The sequence below is a fragment of the Porcisia hertigi genome, chromosome 13, assembly GCF_017918235.1.
Source record: "Porcisia hertigi strain C119 chromosome 13, whole genome shotgun sequence".
Classification (NCBI taxonomy): Eukaryota; Euglenozoa; class Kinetoplastea; order Trypanosomatida; family Trypanosomatidae; genus Porcisia; species Porcisia hertigi.
The window spans coordinates 622,943-639,648 of NC_090572.1; the positions used below are offsets into that span (position 1 = coordinate 622,943).

The following is a 16,706-nucleotide window of genomic DNA, read 5'->3' on the forward strand; positions in this document are numbered from 1 at the left end:
TATGTGTCTGTATAGGAAAGAAAAGGTAAAGGTCAACTGACCAGCGCTGTGCAAGACGCAGCTACCACTTCCGTTTTTGAAAGGCGTGATACGGTGCAACTTTGAGAAGAAGAGTCCCCGCTACGGTGACCTCTCTATGAGGTACCTGCTTCGGCTCCGATGAAATCTGTGGGGGTGTTGGTGCGAGCTTTCTTTCGAGAACACTACGGCGACGTTTGTACACTCGTTGCCTTCACACTTGCTCCTGGTGAATCTGCCCGTTAGGATGTGCCCCACGCATTCAGAAAAGGCAGAAGGACAGAAGCGGTAAAAAAAAAGGAGAAGCGTTGCGCAGAGTGCATATCGCACGCTTTCAGACCCCCGCATCCCTCCTCCCAGCACTACCCTGCAGGCAACCAGATCGAGCTGGCACAACTTCAGCCTCTGGAGGAAATGTCATACTCCTCTCCTTGGCAGTGGAAACAGCCTGTGTGGCGTCAGAACGTCGGGCACATGAGGAGCAGCAAGGCGGTCATACGAGTGGCTCTTGTCACAGGACTCACCACTCGAAAAAGAGAAACTAACACCAATATCCTCTCCCCTCGCAAATGCGATGCATTTCACCCTCCTTTCACTGATACCCTTACTGGGAGGTTGTTGGTTTCACTTGGTGGAACAGTTTTCTAGCTTGTTTTTTCTTTGCTCAGCACAATCACCGTTCTGTATCTCGTTTACAGGCTCTTTTTTTTTCTCTTTTGTTCACTTTAAAGGGGGATAGATTATCAGCGAGCACATGAAGCACTGCCGCCCCTGGCAGCACAGGCAGCACTCTAGAATGTAGCCATATGCATTCTCTCGTTTCAGAAGTCGGGAAGACAGGGGAGGGGAGGGGAGGAGGCCAACCGCGGAAAAAGCAAAACTAATGTACCAACAACCAACCGACCTACGTGAGCATGTTGTCGCCCCTTCGATCAGACCGCAATAATACATGAAGCTCCCCTGACCCTCACACGATGTGTCAGGGAGTAACACAAAAACAAAGAAAACATCCGCTCAAAGCTCATCAATTGGCCGCAACCTTGTCTGCGAGAGGCATGTGTGTGATGCGTGACATCGCACCCCAGGTCGTCAGACTACTGGCCACCAGCGCCACGGCGACCAGCCTTCATGATCTCGTCGACAAGAAGCAGCTGCGCAACGATGTCGCCAGTAGCTTCAAGGAGGCTCCGCTTGACAATGACATTGTCGAGAATGCCGGCAGCAACAGGATCGATCACGTCGCCATTCTCGATTCTGAGACCAGCCCATTTTCCGTTGCTGCGAGCCGTCTTACTAGCCTCCTGCAGGGTGATAAGACACTCCTGGACGTCGAGGCCAGAGTTTTCCGCCAGTGTCTTGGGTGTGACGAGCATCGCATCGGCAAACGCGCGGATACCCATCTTTTGCTTTCCACTGACACTATCGGCAAACTTCATGAGGTGTTCGTGCAGCGCAACCTCAAAGGCGCCGGCGCCAGCGACAACCGCTGAAGCCTCGAAGGCATTCTTCACCGCGCGCAGTCCATCACGAACAGCATCCTTAATTTGCGCGATGGTGTGTTCATTCGGCCCCTTCACAAGTAGCGTACAGCTTTTCCCCTTGGTGGCGTTCTCAACAAACGTGTACTTATCGTCCCCCAGTGTGTATTCCTGAATGAGACCGGCCTCACCGAGAATCTCTGGCGTCAAATTATCGGTGGCGTTCACAGCCTCGCCGCCGCACGCCAAAACCAGGCGCTCCATGTTGCGGCGCTTTGCACGGCGAAGGGCGAGAATATTCTCCTTGGCAAGCATTTCCAGTGCGATAGGATCGATTCCCTTCTGATTAATCACAACAAACGTCCGTCCATTCTCTTTAGTGCACACTTTCCTCTTTAACTCGATGATCTGCCGGACGCGATCGTCTGTCATCTTGCGCTCTGCCTCCACCATGCGCGCCTTCTCTGCGGGATCCTTGTAGTAGAAGCCGGTTGTTAGTTCACTGCGCTCGTACTCGAGTGACACATTGCAAGTAAGGATATACGCGTTCTCAAGGTATTTGGGCATATCGTTATTGCGGCCACCGTGATCAAGAACAATACCATTCACAAATCGCGTGTCAGAGCTTAGACGATGGCGCATGTGCATCACCTCCACCATATGCAAATCCACCTCCTTTCCATCTTCGCAGATCGCGTAGACAGCGTCCACCACGGCCTCAGCGAGCTGCTCTGAAAGCCCGGCATTAACCTTTGTCGTCAGTGCAGTTCGAGCCACGTTGGTAAGATACTCACGACGCTCCTCAATGGGAATGCTAATAGTGTTTCCTTCCAGGAACTTCAGTGCTTCGTCGCGGGCCATGTGGAATCCCTCCGTGATAATGCGCGGGTGCATACCCTCCTGGATATGACGCTCCGACTGCCGCATCATCTCACCAATCGTGAGAACCACACCGGTACTCCCATCACCGGTGATGTCGTCGATCGCGGTCGCTGCTCGTGCGATTAGGGCCGCCGTTGGATGTTGAATTTGCATCTCTCCGAGGAGTGTATTGCCGTCCTTGGTGATCTTAATCATGCCAGCGCCAGACACCAACATCTTCATTGTGCCACGAGGCCCCAGGTTGGTCTTCAAAACCTCCTGCAGACCCCGCGCAGCGATCATATTGATGTCAAGAGCGCTCGCCTTGCGGGCCTGCTTGCCACCGGGGTTGATGTAGGCTAGATTGGACATGCTTGTGAGTCACTCAAGCAATGGACTTTTGTTTTTTGCGTGAACGCTAGTTGTGATTTGGTTCAGTGGCGTCTTTTTGCAAGTGACTCTATGATCTTTGCGCCTGCTGAAGCTCTGTGGGGGAGAGGGGGAAAAGTGTATGGAATTGCTAAAATTTTTTCTTTGCGTATATAACGATAGCAATACAGATCACCAGGAAGATGGAAGTGCGTACACAAAAGAAATTATAGTCGAAATTAACATGGCACGTTGATGCTGACAAGTGAGCTAGGTGTGGCGTATTTCGCTCAATTTGAGCAAAGGCGAAACAGAAGCCAAAACACGACAGTTCTTCAGTCCCCTAGAGCAGCCGAATGTAATCCCCAGAGAAATTATTCAAGGGATCACGTGTAAGCCACTTTTTCCTACTTGCATATGTACACATTAGCACATACATGAGCCTATATGTATTTATATATTTTTTCCCAGGGAGAAAAATAGAAAAAAAAATAACTCAAAGAAACATAAAAAGCCGCGTTGTTTACCACGTGGGGTCCTTGTTGCCAGTCTTCTTCTTGTCGTTCAGCTCAAAGTGCTTTGTGCGCTTGAGAACGATTTGACGGATACACTTGCAGCCAGAGCACTGCAGCTTCAGCACAATCTTCTTGGTGGTCTTAGCCTTCTTGTGAAAGACGGGCTTGGTTTGACCACCATAACCAGACTGCTTGCGGTCATAACGACGCTTACCGCGAGCAAAAAGGCGGGCCTTGCCGGCCTTGTACTGCACTACCTTAAACGACTTGTGCGCGTTGCAGCGCGCGTCGTCGCAGTGCATCACCTTTTTCTTCGGGTAGTTCACCATCTTCACGGCTTTACAGGGATCGCAGCAAACAGTGTGACAATGAGGGCGAAATATGTGTGAATAGCGAGCGTATTTTGCGCCCGCGTCCGAACCGTAAAAGAAACGAGCAACAAACGGGGGAAAATGAGAGATTATAAGGGAGACATGCGCTTACCTATATGTTCCACACCATGAGTTGCTGTGAGATGAACAACATGCATTTCCGTTTTTTGGGGGGTGAGCACGCAGAAAGAGCAAAATGTGCGTAACGATCTTCATATGCTCCCAGAGAGCAAATGGGGGAAAATCATCGTTTCCTTCCTCCTTTCCCCTCTTCTCGTGTTGTCTCGCACCTCGTCGGTTTGCGAAGACATTTGCTGTGTTTAGACAATTATTGATCGCAGCAGGCACATCTTCCTTTTGCGGCACGCAACACATCCGAACAAAAAAATGAATACTATTTCACTGAGGGATGCTCAAAGATGATGATCAAGTTGTCCTCTGATGGGGGTTACATAGGACATGCTACAATAAAAAACGCTACATCTTTTTTTTTACTCAAAATATGTGGCAGACAATCGTGGAATCGCGAGCAATATGAGCATCTTAAAGCTGAATATATAGATGCAGGAAAGTTACCACAAAAATACTACCACCGTTCCCTTTGACCATCAGCTTGGAAAGACTGAAAAAGCAAATAATAGTATGGGAACTCGATCTACGCGTCATTCGCTGTATCTCCTCTCAAATTCTTTGGATTTCTCCATGCAATGGATCATCGCTTCAATGACAGCTGAGCGCATCCCGCCCTTTTCCAGATGACGCACTGCTTCGATGGTTGTGCCGGCGGGCGAGCAAACCATGTCTTTTAATGCACCGGGTGTTTTCCCGCTTTCCTGAAGCATCTTAGCCGCGCCCAGAACAGCCTGGGCAGCCATTTCGTAGGAGAGGGCACGGGGAATGCCGCCTTGGACAGCACCGTCACTTAGCGCCTCCATGAACATAAAAACATACGCAGGGGAAGACCCAGCCACACCCACAACTCCATGGATCGCCGACTCCGCCACAACGTACGCCTTTCCGACCGCACTGAAAAGCTTCACAACGGCCGCCTCATCGTCAGGTGTCACAGCACTGTTGCTGCTTACCGACGACACTCCCTCGCCGACGAGCGATGGAACATTCGGCATCACACGCACCACCTTCGTATTTGGTGGGCAATGGTTTTCGATCGTTGCGATGGGCACACCGGCAGCAATGGAAATAACCAGCTTAGATGGTGTAATCTTCTCTTTGATGCTATCCAGTACGAGAGTGATGCCGTACGGCTTTACGCCCAGTACAATGATATCTGACCTCTCGGTTAACTCAGCAGCAGAGACGCTCTTCACCCCAAATAGAGATACGAGCCGATCATTTGTGGCCTTGGTTCGATTGCACACAAACGTACTTTCTGGTGCGATTACATTTGCTTTGAGCAAACCTGACATGATGCATTCAGCCATGGCGCCGCATCCCAAAAAGCCAATCTTTAGTTCCGTCATTGTTCTTTTTTTTCACGTGTGTTGAATATGACACAAGTTTTTGAATGATGAGCACAAATTTCGGGAAAGATTTTACTCTTTCCAGAAATCGGGCACAACACACTGTTTGATCTCAAAAATTCCAGAAAAGGGGGTTGCAGAGAACAGAGTCTGATACCGCCAACATCATCATCGAAAATAGAGTAACATTATTCATGCGATGCCAGAGTTTCGAAACGTTTACCAAGGAGGAAAAATGTTGACCGGGAGGAAGCGATAATGTGTCGCCACTATAGCGGTTTCAAAAGCATATATCGATCTTAGTCGTTTTCATCATACCTCAGCGCCGCAAGCATAGGTACAGCACAGGCTCGTAATCACAGGTGCTGGAGGTGCTAGTACCGCGCTGGAGACCATGGCTCGCGGCGCCATCAAGACGTGATGGAAAAAATCATGTCCCGGCGCCTGCAATACAAGCACTATAGCCCACTCGACCCAGAAGTGGATGGAAGCAAAGTTCTGTCTCTTGCGAGGGCGCCAGAGAAAAAATTTTCTGCGGAGAAGAACAAACTGGCCTGTCACCTGCAACAATGAGGCTGCCAGCCAGCCTTTGTCCCAGCGACGTCAACTGTGCAACTGGAAATTTGCTCGGCATCCCCCGCAGTGAGTTGACGACTAACACGCATACGATCTATGTGAACTCCAGCCCTCCGGTGATGTGTGTGTGAGGGGAAGTGGCGGGGAAGGCGGGGGGGGGGGGAGGGATCGACGAAGACTACTTTTCACATCCTCCTCCAACCCTTAACCACCTGGTATCTACCCCCCCCCCCCCCCCAAATGCCTGAAAGAAATTACAGTCCACTGTCTGTCCAGTCACACTCCTGTTAACGCTACTGAGTGATAGAGCAACTTGTGTGCCTCTTTCTTTCTTCCACTTGCCCAACAATCTCTGCGAAAATGCGTAATCGATAGACTGTAGAATTAATTTGTGATACCTCCCCGATACCTCTCCATCTGAGATGTCTCCACAGATGATTGTGGAAAAATAATGATGGACAATCGAAAATGTATGTGAATCAAATTCTAGAAAGTAAATTGTTATACACTTCATAATCGCGTCCGTGATTTTCATCAAACACGCTTTTCTTTTTCTTGCTCCTCACTAACACTCAAAACAAAACCTCACAAGTACGACGACTGTGCTTCTCCCTATTATTTTGGCCTTTCCTGAGCGACTTGAAACCCCCATTTTCCCGTCCCGGGACGCACAACAAAAATGCACAATCTCCGCTCTCTTTTAGCAGACGAATGCATCTCTTCTAATTTGCATTTACACCTCCAACCTTTTCCAACAATTCTCTACCTTTACTCTTCTGGATACCTGGTGCACACGGAAGATGGTAATGACAAAAAAATATATATTTTTTCAATCACAAACACAACATTCCGTGTTCATTTCGGTTTTTTTTATCTCCAGAATAAATCAAGAACACACTTGTGTCTCTCTCTCATTTCTCCACTGCCCATCACGAAGATGTTCCAAATACGCGAGGAGGTTCATTTGAAGAGGCTGCCAAATGCACCGCTGATGCGCATCAACGAAACTCATCGATTCGCCCTTTTGGTGCTTGGGCTTTTTGGTATGATTTGCGGATCCTTTGGCAGCTACACTTTCAACCTTGTTTCGGGTTCTTTGCAGAAGCGATACCTTCTCACTCAGCGCGACTTGAGTACCATAACGACGACCGGCACAGTAATCGGCTATGTGATGCTTCCGTACTCGTTTCTTTACGATTATGTCGGTCCACTGCCCATTGCTATTTTATCTTCCTTTGTCTTTCCTCTCGGAGCCCTGCTCACCGCCTTGTGCTTCCAGGGAGTCATTGCTGGCGATGTGGTGAAGCTGAGTGTCTTTTACTCTTTCATGAACGTAGGGACCTCCTTCTTCGACCTCTCCAGTTGCATGACAGTCCTGAGCTACTTTCCCGCCAACAGGGGCCCTGTTGTGGCGCTTCTTAAAACCTTTATTGGCCTTGGCTCCGCCATTGTAGGATCGATGTTTCAGGGTTTTTTTGCAGCTGACGCGCAGCCATTTTTCTACTTCTTGATGGCATGTGCCGCCATAGTCGGAGTGTTGGGTATTATCTTTATGCGTCTCCCGGAATATCACCTTACCGGTTACCAGGAATCTCACCTGTCAGAGGAGGAAAAGGAGCAACGACTGTCATCCAAGACAGTATTCCTACAGCAGAAGCCACCTATGTGGCGTTTCTACTATGGCTTTGCCCTTATGATAGTTCTCATCATTTTCTTGCCTCTCACCACAGCCCTGATAGACTACCTGGACCTCGGCCGTAAGGAGAAGCTGGTGTTTTCCGCTATTTCGACACTCTTCACTGCTGGTTTTCTTGTTATCGCGGTACCTGCTTGGTGGTTTCAGTGCGCTCCTCGGAGCCCCCATAACGAAGAGACGCTTGAGACACTGGACCTTCCAGATAGGACGCCGTGCGGTAACTCCAACGAGGCGGAGAAACCTTTCTCTTTGATTGCAGGGGAAATTGTTGAGGAAATGGACACGGAGGTGGACTACATGGCACCACAGTATCAAACGTCCTTCCTGCAGAATCTTCTTTCCGTGAACTTGTGGGCTCTTTGGTGGACTTCTTTTTGCATCCTCGGTGCCGAAGGCGTCATTATAAACAACGCCAGCTTCATCTTTGGCGCATTAGCTGGCGAGGAAACTTCAACTTCTACCCGCACTCTACTCACCGTCCTCAATGGTGTTGGCAGCGCTGTGGGTCGGCTTCTGATGTCGTACTTTGAGGCATGGTCGCAGAAGCGCCCGGCAGAAAAGCGCATTCCACTGACGCTTTCGCTGTTCATTCCTACCACATCGATCATCGTGACAATCGTGCTCTTTCTGTCCCTCCCGAAGCAGGTGCTCCCGCTTCCGTACGTTGTCGCGGCGATCGGCAACGGTTTCCTCGCAGCCACCACGATTCTCGTCACGCGCACCATCTACGCCAGAGACCCCGCAAAACACTACCACTTCTGCTTTTTGGCCAATGCCGTCTCATCAATTGCCCTCAACCGCTTTCTTTATGGAGAGTGGTACACAGTGCAGGCAGAGAAGATGGGTAACCCTGTTCTTTGCACAAGCCGTGAGTGTGTTCAGACGCCGCTCTTGGTTCTGCTTGGCTTGGCATGCACTGCCTTCTTATCTAACATTGTCGTCCATTTCACGTACCGCAGTTACAGTGAACGTGTTCTCGCTGAGCGCCGCCGCTTACGCAGAGAGAGCACGGAGCCACATGGTGACGTCTTTCCGGAGGAAGCACCGAGGTAATTATTTGTCTTTTTTTTTTCTCGCCCGTGAGTGTTCACGGAAAAGAGAAAAAATATGTAGACTTTTTTTTCGAGGATGACCGTAATCTTGGTGTGTTCGTAAGAACATCGGCTCGTTTGTTACGCCGATCTGGGACATCCGGCAACTCATTTTTGTGCTTTTTTTGCCCAGGGCACTTTGCCTATCGCGCTTACAACAAGCAAAAACGATAGGGCTTCCATGCTCTCCTGGCTTTTCTTCATGACAACATACACCGACATACCTGACTCCTAAACCGCGAACAGTGGAGTGTGGGAGTAGGTCTTAGTGGTGGTGTGTCCTCATAAACTGTTTTCCATGTACCCACTGCCCCCCTTTTCCTCAAGTAGTTTTATAGAGAGATTGATTAAGAGCCCAGACACGTAAAAGATCCTGTCTTTTCCCCGTGTCTCACGAACTGTGTCCACCACAGCTTCCTGCGGCATAAGCCTCCTCTTTTCAACTCTCGTTTTTTCTCCAAGCGCGCCTCTTTACCTTCGTTACGAGTTCAGTAAAAAAGCAAGAAAGCCATATATTGATGACGATGTAAAAAGTGCATAGCAGAACTGTGTGCTTCGTAGAATCTGCACTTGTGCAGAAGCACGCACTCATTTTTTCCTCATGTATGGGAGACACTAGCAGGTCAAAAGCTTTTCCTGATTGCAGTGATGTAGCCGTCACTTCTAAGGTTGCTTGTTGATTTCAGAACATCTTCGCCGAGCTGAATCCTTTCGATTTGTTTTTGTGATTACTGTTTCTCACGCCTTCCTTTTTGCGTGTGCAAAAGGAACCGAGGCGTAAAACGAAGTTTAAGCGCTCTTTTTTAACCTGTTCAGGCTCTGCTTTGGGTTCAAAGTGTGAGCCAGGATGGAAAATGGAAAAAAGATCATCTCTTTTTCTGTTCGTTCCTCTTGCGTGCCTTTGAGGAGCCGCTACCCAGCACCATCTTTGAAAGAAACACTAGCCTGTAAAATACCATCTGTAGGCGGCTTCAGCTGTAAAATTAGGTCACTGCATAAAAACGTTGCGTACGTTTCATGCAGTGGCTTGTTTCGATCTTTTGAGATGTCCCGCCAGAGAGGATAGCTGTTGGAACACTGCAGCTTCCCTCTTTGCTAGTTTTTGAGAGGAGGAGGAACATCACTGGCAATGAAAGTGTTTTCATGTCGTTTCTCTTTTGGAATAGGTAATTTTTCTCAATTCCCCCCAAAAGGCATATAACTGTATTCAGCTCGTGGAAAAAAAAACTCTGCGTATTCTCACTGAAGAATGCGAGCAGATTGCAGGAAAAAATGACTTTCTATTTTATCATCGCCATAGTGACTAAGGATAAAATACATGCGGCTGCCTACAATTCCAAAGAGAGGTTCACACTACGGTGGTTAGCCCAGTGCTCATAGAGTCACGATTACTTTTCAACTTCATTTAGACTAGTCTCTTCCAAGTCGTTCCACAACGTGGCTAGTTGATCAGAAACAGATACCGCTTCGGCATCCTCAACGTGTCTTCTCTCCCCTTCCTTTCTCCTCCCCCTTTACGGCGCATTTTTGTTTCGACATATGTTCGAACGTTACAGTTCCCGTGCACACGTCTCAGACACGATGAACAGTTGGACTACGGAGCTGCGAAGGGCTCACCAATGGCTCTTGGCGGACGACACATACCGGCACAGTCTCATGAAGTGCCAGCGCCTTCTTGAACACCTGGAAGGGGATGCCATGCTGGAAATACTCAAGTTCGCACCTAGCAATTTCCGTTTCACACTTGCTGCCGTGAGTCCAAAAGCTCGCTTGTTTGGCGAGCTACTGGAGTCGCCACTGTCCGTGAATATCCGTCTTCTCTTCGACGACACCACTGTCATGCATGAATTGCTGTTTGAAACAGTCGATGCTTCGGCTTCTCAAACCTTGGATATGATCGCCTGGTGGGTTGAGAAGTGTGGCATACCCGTGTCGATCCGAGCCAGCGAAACAGCTTTGAGAGTACTCGCTTCGCCTCGTCTAGGACCGATCGTAAGGGGTGTTAGTCTTTCGGATCTCGTGCGCGCTTGCCCGATCCCTGCTGATGTAGCACTCCACCTCGAGCGGATTGACATGTGCGGCGAAGCCTTCGCCTCTCTTCCGGTGAATCCATCTCAAATGGCACAGCTGAGAGAGCTGCACGTTTCCCGCTGCACAAGGGCCACGTTTTTACATCTTTGTCAGCTTCGTGGCCTCACAACACTGAGCATCGAGTCGCAGCATGGCGCACTATTATTCGGCAATGCGAGCGGTGATGAGAGTCCCCAAGACAACCTCGACGGAGTAGGCGAGGTTGACATGCATCTGTCAGCTTCTGCTGGCGCTATGCAGCACCTCCGCTTGAGCGGCAGCGGTCTATCCTTAGTAACTGGATTCGACTCTTGCAAATCGCTAGAAACCATTGCTGTAGTGAACTGTACGAGACTGGTTTCCTTATCGTCGCTTGCCCACACTGTTAATTTGAGGAGCCTCTCTCTCTCTTGGTGTGGCGTGCGTGATTTGAGAGGACTCGCCACGTGTCCATGCCTGGAACGGATTTCTATTGACACGTGCACAGCACTAGATAGCTTCGCTGCCCTGGCGGGTGCGCCGCGACTACGAGAAGTGGATGTGTTTTGCAGTGGTGTGCGTGATCTCACCGGATTAGCATCGTGTCCCAGCCTTGAAACACTCCGTATGCCGGGATGCCGGCTTCTAACGGATTTATCCCCCTTAGCTGGTGCGCCGCGCCTTCGCCTTATCGATGCATCTTTTAGTGCCGTGGACAATCTTCAGGGATTAGCCGCGTGCCCGTCCCTAGAAGTTCTTCGGCTGGACGCGTGTGTCGCTTTACACGACTTGAATCCACTGACTGACGCACCACGCCTCAAGTGCGTGTTTGTTAGGGGGCTGAGCCAAGCAGCGCTCTTATATCCGCCCAGTCTGGAGCCAAAGCTCTTTCTTACTGCGACAGGTTGAAATATTTCAGTGGGTTGAAGGGCAGAAAATGGAACCAACTCGAAAAAGTTTTTTTTTTAGTCACCGATTGGACCGTCTGCAAAGCATTTTTCATACGTGAAGATTAGCGAAGCGCATCTGTTTTTTATTTTTACTGCACCCGTTTGCGCGCTTCCGAGTATGCCCAGTTGCGTATAAAGTCCAGCCTCACGGATATGTTTCTTGATGTAATGAACCTATGGGGACCGGTGTATCATGCTGTCGGCTGTATCAGTGTAATCATCATGAAGTGCGATGTGCTTTGCCTTTCTGTTCTGTGTTGCCCCTTTTTGACAACTCCCTGTTGAGTAGAAAAATGGCGTACCAAAAGAGGCTTTGCATTGGCCCAGGTCCACCCATGATGTAAAATTCACACCAACGCCACGACACATACTACTTTCCAGCTACACTACTCACAGACCTACTCCCATACACTCGCAATGGAGTCAGCGTTGTATCTGCTTTAGCCCAGTCACAGCGATGCACTCCACCGCTCGCCACCTGCTTTTTCTGTGGAAGCCACCCCTTTCCCGCTTAACCAATGGTAGGCCCTCAATCCCCTCATTTGCTTCATTTTCAAAGCAATTTCACCCCAAAGCGCACACCCGCTTGGTGTTTGGGTTCAGTGACCACCACCACAAGTGCTGCTTCTCGTTAGCCCCGATTTTGAGTAAATGTTGCACAAAGTCTATGCAGACCAGGGAGTCGATTTTTTTCCCCTGCATACACAAAAATCAGGTGGTCCTAGGCCGTCTGGTTTTGTTGTAGCACGGCTTTTGTGCAACTATCATTTTGTCCGCAAGTTCTTCTGCTCGATGGATGGGAGGGTCACGCAGCACCTCCCAATGTGCTCTGCTGTCCTTTCAGTTCTCGGATCCACCAGCGCAACAGTCAATCCTCCTCAACTTCTCCCCTCTTTTCTTTGTATGACCTCTCCTTTGCCGCTAGCTTTATATGTAATACACATTTTTTTCTGCCAAGCCCTCCACGAGGGGATCACCCTCGGAGACACCATATCCGGTGCCGTACCAGATCACCCTCGCCAACGTCATGGGATCTGTGCTGCTGTGTGGAATCTGCGTGTGGCTGGCTCTAGCTCGCGCTCGGAGAACGAACATGCCGTTCAACTTGAAGTGCGGAGCGGTACCGATGGGGTCGTGCTTGCGTTGGCCCCTCCGCCGCGTGTGCGGTGTTTATGGGAATGTTGCCCTTGGTGGCACGAGGGTTGGGTTCGAGTGCGGCGTCCATCAGCGTTTCTTCTCAAGCCGTGGTCTGGCTCCCAGTTACGCAGTGGTGCAGTTATCGTGAATGGCGTGGCTAGAGCTCGCCACATGCTCCAGGTCTTACGGAGCGTGTGCGCTGGCTCCCTCTTGCAGCAGCTCAGTTCTATCCCCAGCCACGCGCGCGCGCGTGTAACGCCGTCCAGAAAAAAACTATCGAATGCCTTGGCTGATTTTTTTTTCCGTACTCGAAGGAATGTGCTAGTACTGGTGAATATGGCCGCGCTCCTGCTCGACGGTGTGCTTTCCGCCACTCCTCAATAGCACTAACGTCCCCGCGGTTGGAGGAGCACACCCACAACGCAGGGGACTGATGCGGGGACAAAAGGCGATGTGCGGTTGAGGATTACGGGACACTTCTGATGTGAAAGCAATGTACCGCTGTAGGATAAGACACTTCTATCGCGACTGCCTTTCACTGATTTGACGGATCTCAGGGACTTCCGCCACGGTGGTGGCGCCGCTTTCTGCGCCGCTGGCGGGTGCCGTGGTGGTGGTACGTTTGGGGTAATGGAATGCGACAACAGAGTGGGCCTCATAGGATTTCACATGTGGCAACGAGCTGCGGACGTTACTCGTGTCGATACCGTGCAAATGGATTTCCTGTTTTTGTAGAGGTAGTGTTTCCCTAGTGCCGAGCAGCGAGAAGACCCAGTTAAAGGTCGTTCTCTCCAACGTGACAGGGTTCCCAGTATTTTGTCGGTCTGTGGAGCTCCTCGGGCAAACACCCAATTGATCAGGGGAGTCAAAGCGGCACGTTGATAACGCGTAAATACTGCACGCACCCGGTCAAAGGCAGCATCGCAAGCGCACCGCCCGAGATGGACCCATCCAATATTCTCACGTCGTTTCATTCAGTTACATTCCGTGCTCGCCTTCCCAATTGAGCAGTTCCTCCACCGTCAATTATGTGCCACCGCTTCCATCCTACTTGTTTTCTTTCCCTTCACGCGGATCGGGAAAAAGATTGATTCAAATCTTCAACAGTTTGGGCGCTACTCATCCCTCTTCCCATTAGCCCCACGAATGAAATACAGCTATATCTGATGTGTGCATTAGCGGCCTGCACCAACCCCCCTTGTTTTTCATCTCTGGTTCACATGGACATTTTTGCACCTGTACGCTTGATAGTGTTGTTTTTTTCCAAGAGTTACCGTCTTTACCATAGATGCCAGAGAGGTAAAAGGGGGGGTGGCTTCCTTGTGTGTACACGTAGTTCTCTTTGTACTCACTGTTGACCTCGCGACGCGTCAGGGTCGCCAGGGTGTGTCAGGGTTCGGGTTAAAGTTTTTTTTTTGGCGAAGTCGATGACTGGGGCGATCGAATGGTACATGGCTTTCTAGAGGTTTCTTCGGTGTGAGTTCTCGACCTATGGTAGAAAAAGTGTGTGTGTGTGTGTGGCCTCCTGCTATGGTATCCTAATCGTTTTCTCTCGTTCCCTACTTCTCTCTCTTGGAATGGATTTGCATGAGGTAATTTCATTAAGTGGGATCTTTACGGTTTCTTGGGCGAAGAACATTTGAGCACTCTCTCTCCCTTCACACCCCCCACAGTAACGCTGCAAAGGACTCACAACAAGGCTTGACGGTTGGAAAAGTGCGCCCATTACTACCGTCGAAGTTTACGATTCACCACGCACCACCTCAACAATGGAACTAATGGGATGATGCGCACCGGAAGGGTTGGAGAAGTGGTTGAAAGTCTACCTCACCAACGATGCAACTCGAGAAACAGCTACGATGGTAATGGAAATGTACTTTAACGGGGCTATAGATGACGGTCAATTCGGAGCTTTGTGCATGACCATGAAGGGCACGGTGACAAAGAGCCTGGAGCAGAGGGCCGCGTCGACCAGGTCAAACGGTGGCACGGCGACCTCGAAGGAACGCACGTTGAACGTTTGGCTGGAATTGATGAAAGCACCAATTCTCTTAGAGGATAAGGAGATGCGGGAATTCTTGGTTATGACAGAGAAAAACAAAAGAGATTCGTGCTGCGACTACGCAACGCGGCGAACCCGCTGGAGGGACTACAGGCCAGGTTGGAATCGGTAATCGAAGCGAGGAACATGACGCCAGCCATGGCAGCATCTGCGGTAATCCTGCTCGGTCTGACCGGATCAGAGTTGAAGGAAATGAGCGGAGATGAGCGGATTGCTTTATGGTACGAGATGTTCGTGAATGAGCCTGCCTCATTGCGCCTATATCGCTACAACGCGAAGATCGTCAATGACCTGCCAAACAAATCGGATCAGCGCAATTGGTGTGATGTCCTCTCAAAAGTGGACACCCCTCTACTTCCGGAGACGGCGCGATTGGCGCAGTTCAACCAGATCACACTTGAGGAGGCGCAGGCGGAGAGCGCACCACAGCGAGCAGGCATTGAGGGCGGTGAGGTCCGGGAAAAAGAGTCACATAAACGTTTCCGCCGCGCAAAGGATAACAAGCGCGATTTGCTGGAAGGTGGAGCTCAGTACGCGCAAATTGTGGGCGCGGACGGGTCACCAATTGGAGCGTTGGACTTCAGCAGCTGGGATGAATTTGCCGCTACTCTTTACGCAAAGTTGGACACTCTCAATGCCAATGATCGTGAGCTTGTTTCTCGGATGATGAAAGAACGCATGCGCGCAAACGCGCCAAAGCACTCAATACCGCTCAGACGCCCCCACAAATTACAAGAGTTACCAGGGACGAAATAACGCAAATGGAGGCAGGCGAAACGGTTACGGCAATGGCGGCAATGGCGGCACAGGAGGCAGAGGCCACACATACCGAGGAGGCGAACCGCAGGAAAACCCAAAAAACTGATGCACGGCGGAACGGCAGCCGTCGTTTTGAGGGAGGAATCCACACACACATCAAAAAATATGTCGAATATTGCCCGCGAATTCGGCAAGGAGGTGTGGGGCGGCGATATGCTCGAGGGAAAAACATCAAACATAGAACTCGACGCAATTTACGAGCAGTACCTCCCACCAAAACGCATCGTTCCGTCGGATACAATGGTGTACTTGGACCGTGATAAAACACAACAACTCACGAAGATGGTGCGCAAGCACGGCTTTGTGTATTTTCCAATCTTTATTATGAAGCATTGGATAGCGGGCATTTTGGAGCAAGACGACGAGGATGCAACAGGCATCCAATTATCCCTTTATGATTCCGCACCATCCCCAATTTTGGAGCAACAACTCAATGAGAACCTCAAAAAGGTTTGGCCGGCTTTGCGTTTGGTGAAGCAATTTTCGCCACGTCAGGAACGCTATAGCAATGATTGTGGGTTGTTCATGTCCGCGGCATTTTTCAGTCATTATTTACAATTAATGGTCGATCACCGTCGTGATTTGCCACGGTGTTTGCGACGACTATTTTTTGCAGCGTCGCAGTATCACCCGCCTCGTGATTATTTCCTCACGAAAATGAGGAAGGTGCTCACGAACCACCCGGTGTCTAGGAAAGATTTCTTTTACGATGAAATCGCGAAGATGCCATGGAAGCGTGCAAAAATGGATGACGCAGTCCAGTCATCCGGATCACACGACGCTCTCCACGGAGGCGGTGGTTTAAAGCAGTCGAAAAAGTCTCCGCCGAATCGGAAACGACCCACGACACGCACCACACGGGCGGTCCAGAGCATTCCAAAACCATCTTCGAGACAGAAGAAAAGGGAAACCAGGATGCAGAGGAACGTGGACCGAGCTGCGCGAACGAGGCGCACACCACAGGAGAGAAAATCGACATCGCAGGCGTCGTCCCGAAAACGTCCGGACAGGTCCTCGATGGATGCTCCGCTTCCAAGGCGTAAGGCTGCAAAGAAACGTGGTAGACAAACGTCCGTAGATCCGGTTCAGGTGACAGAAAACACATCAAATTCCCCACATTTAAGCGACCCCTCATCCGATGATGAGGACATGTTGCTGATTGATGCGATCGCGCGTGCCGACGCACGTGCTGTAGCACTACAAGGCAATGCACCCGTCAATAAAACAACCAGC

General features: G+C 50.2%; 4 protein-coding genes across 4 annotated transcripts; 1 reads left to right on the forward strand and 3 right to left on the reverse strand.

The window, feature by feature from the left end:
* Window positions 1–1,112: 1,112 nt before the first annotated feature.
* Window positions 1,113–2,729, reverse strand: JKF63_06359 (uncharacterized protein; the record flags this gene model as incomplete). The annotated part of the gene is made up of 1 exon (XM_067902309.1): window positions 1,113–2,729. One exon carries the CDS (start codon window positions 2,727–2,729, stop codon window positions 1,113–1,115), a length of 1,617 nt encoding a protein of 538 aa, XP_067758806.1.
* Window positions 2,730–3,249: 520 nt separating this feature from the next.
* JKF63_06360 (uncharacterized protein) lies at window positions 3,250–3,570 on the reverse strand (the record flags this gene model as incomplete). Its single annotated transcript, XM_067902310.1, has 1 exon — window positions 3,250–3,570. The coding sequence occupies one exon, from the start codon at window positions 3,568–3,570 to the stop codon at window positions 3,250–3,252; it is 321 nt and encodes a 106-aa protein (XP_067758807.1).
* Window positions 3,571–4,274: 704 nt separating this feature from the next.
* On the reverse strand, window positions 4,275–5,093 carry JKF63_06361 (uncharacterized protein; the record flags this gene model as incomplete). Its single annotated transcript, XM_067902311.1, has 1 exon — window positions 4,275–5,093. One exon carries the CDS (start codon window positions 5,091–5,093, stop codon window positions 4,275–4,277), a length of 819 nt encoding a protein of 272 aa, XP_067758808.1.
* Window positions 5,094–9,995: 4,902 nt separating this feature from the next.
* On the forward strand, window positions 9,996–11,414 carry JKF63_06362 (uncharacterized protein; the record flags this gene model as incomplete). The annotated part of the gene is made up of 1 exon (XM_067902312.1): window positions 9,996–11,414. One exon carries the CDS (start codon window positions 9,996–9,998, stop codon window positions 11,412–11,414), a length of 1,419 nt encoding a protein of 472 aa, XP_067758809.1.
* Between the last annotated feature and the right edge of the window lie 5,292 nt (window positions 11,415–16,706).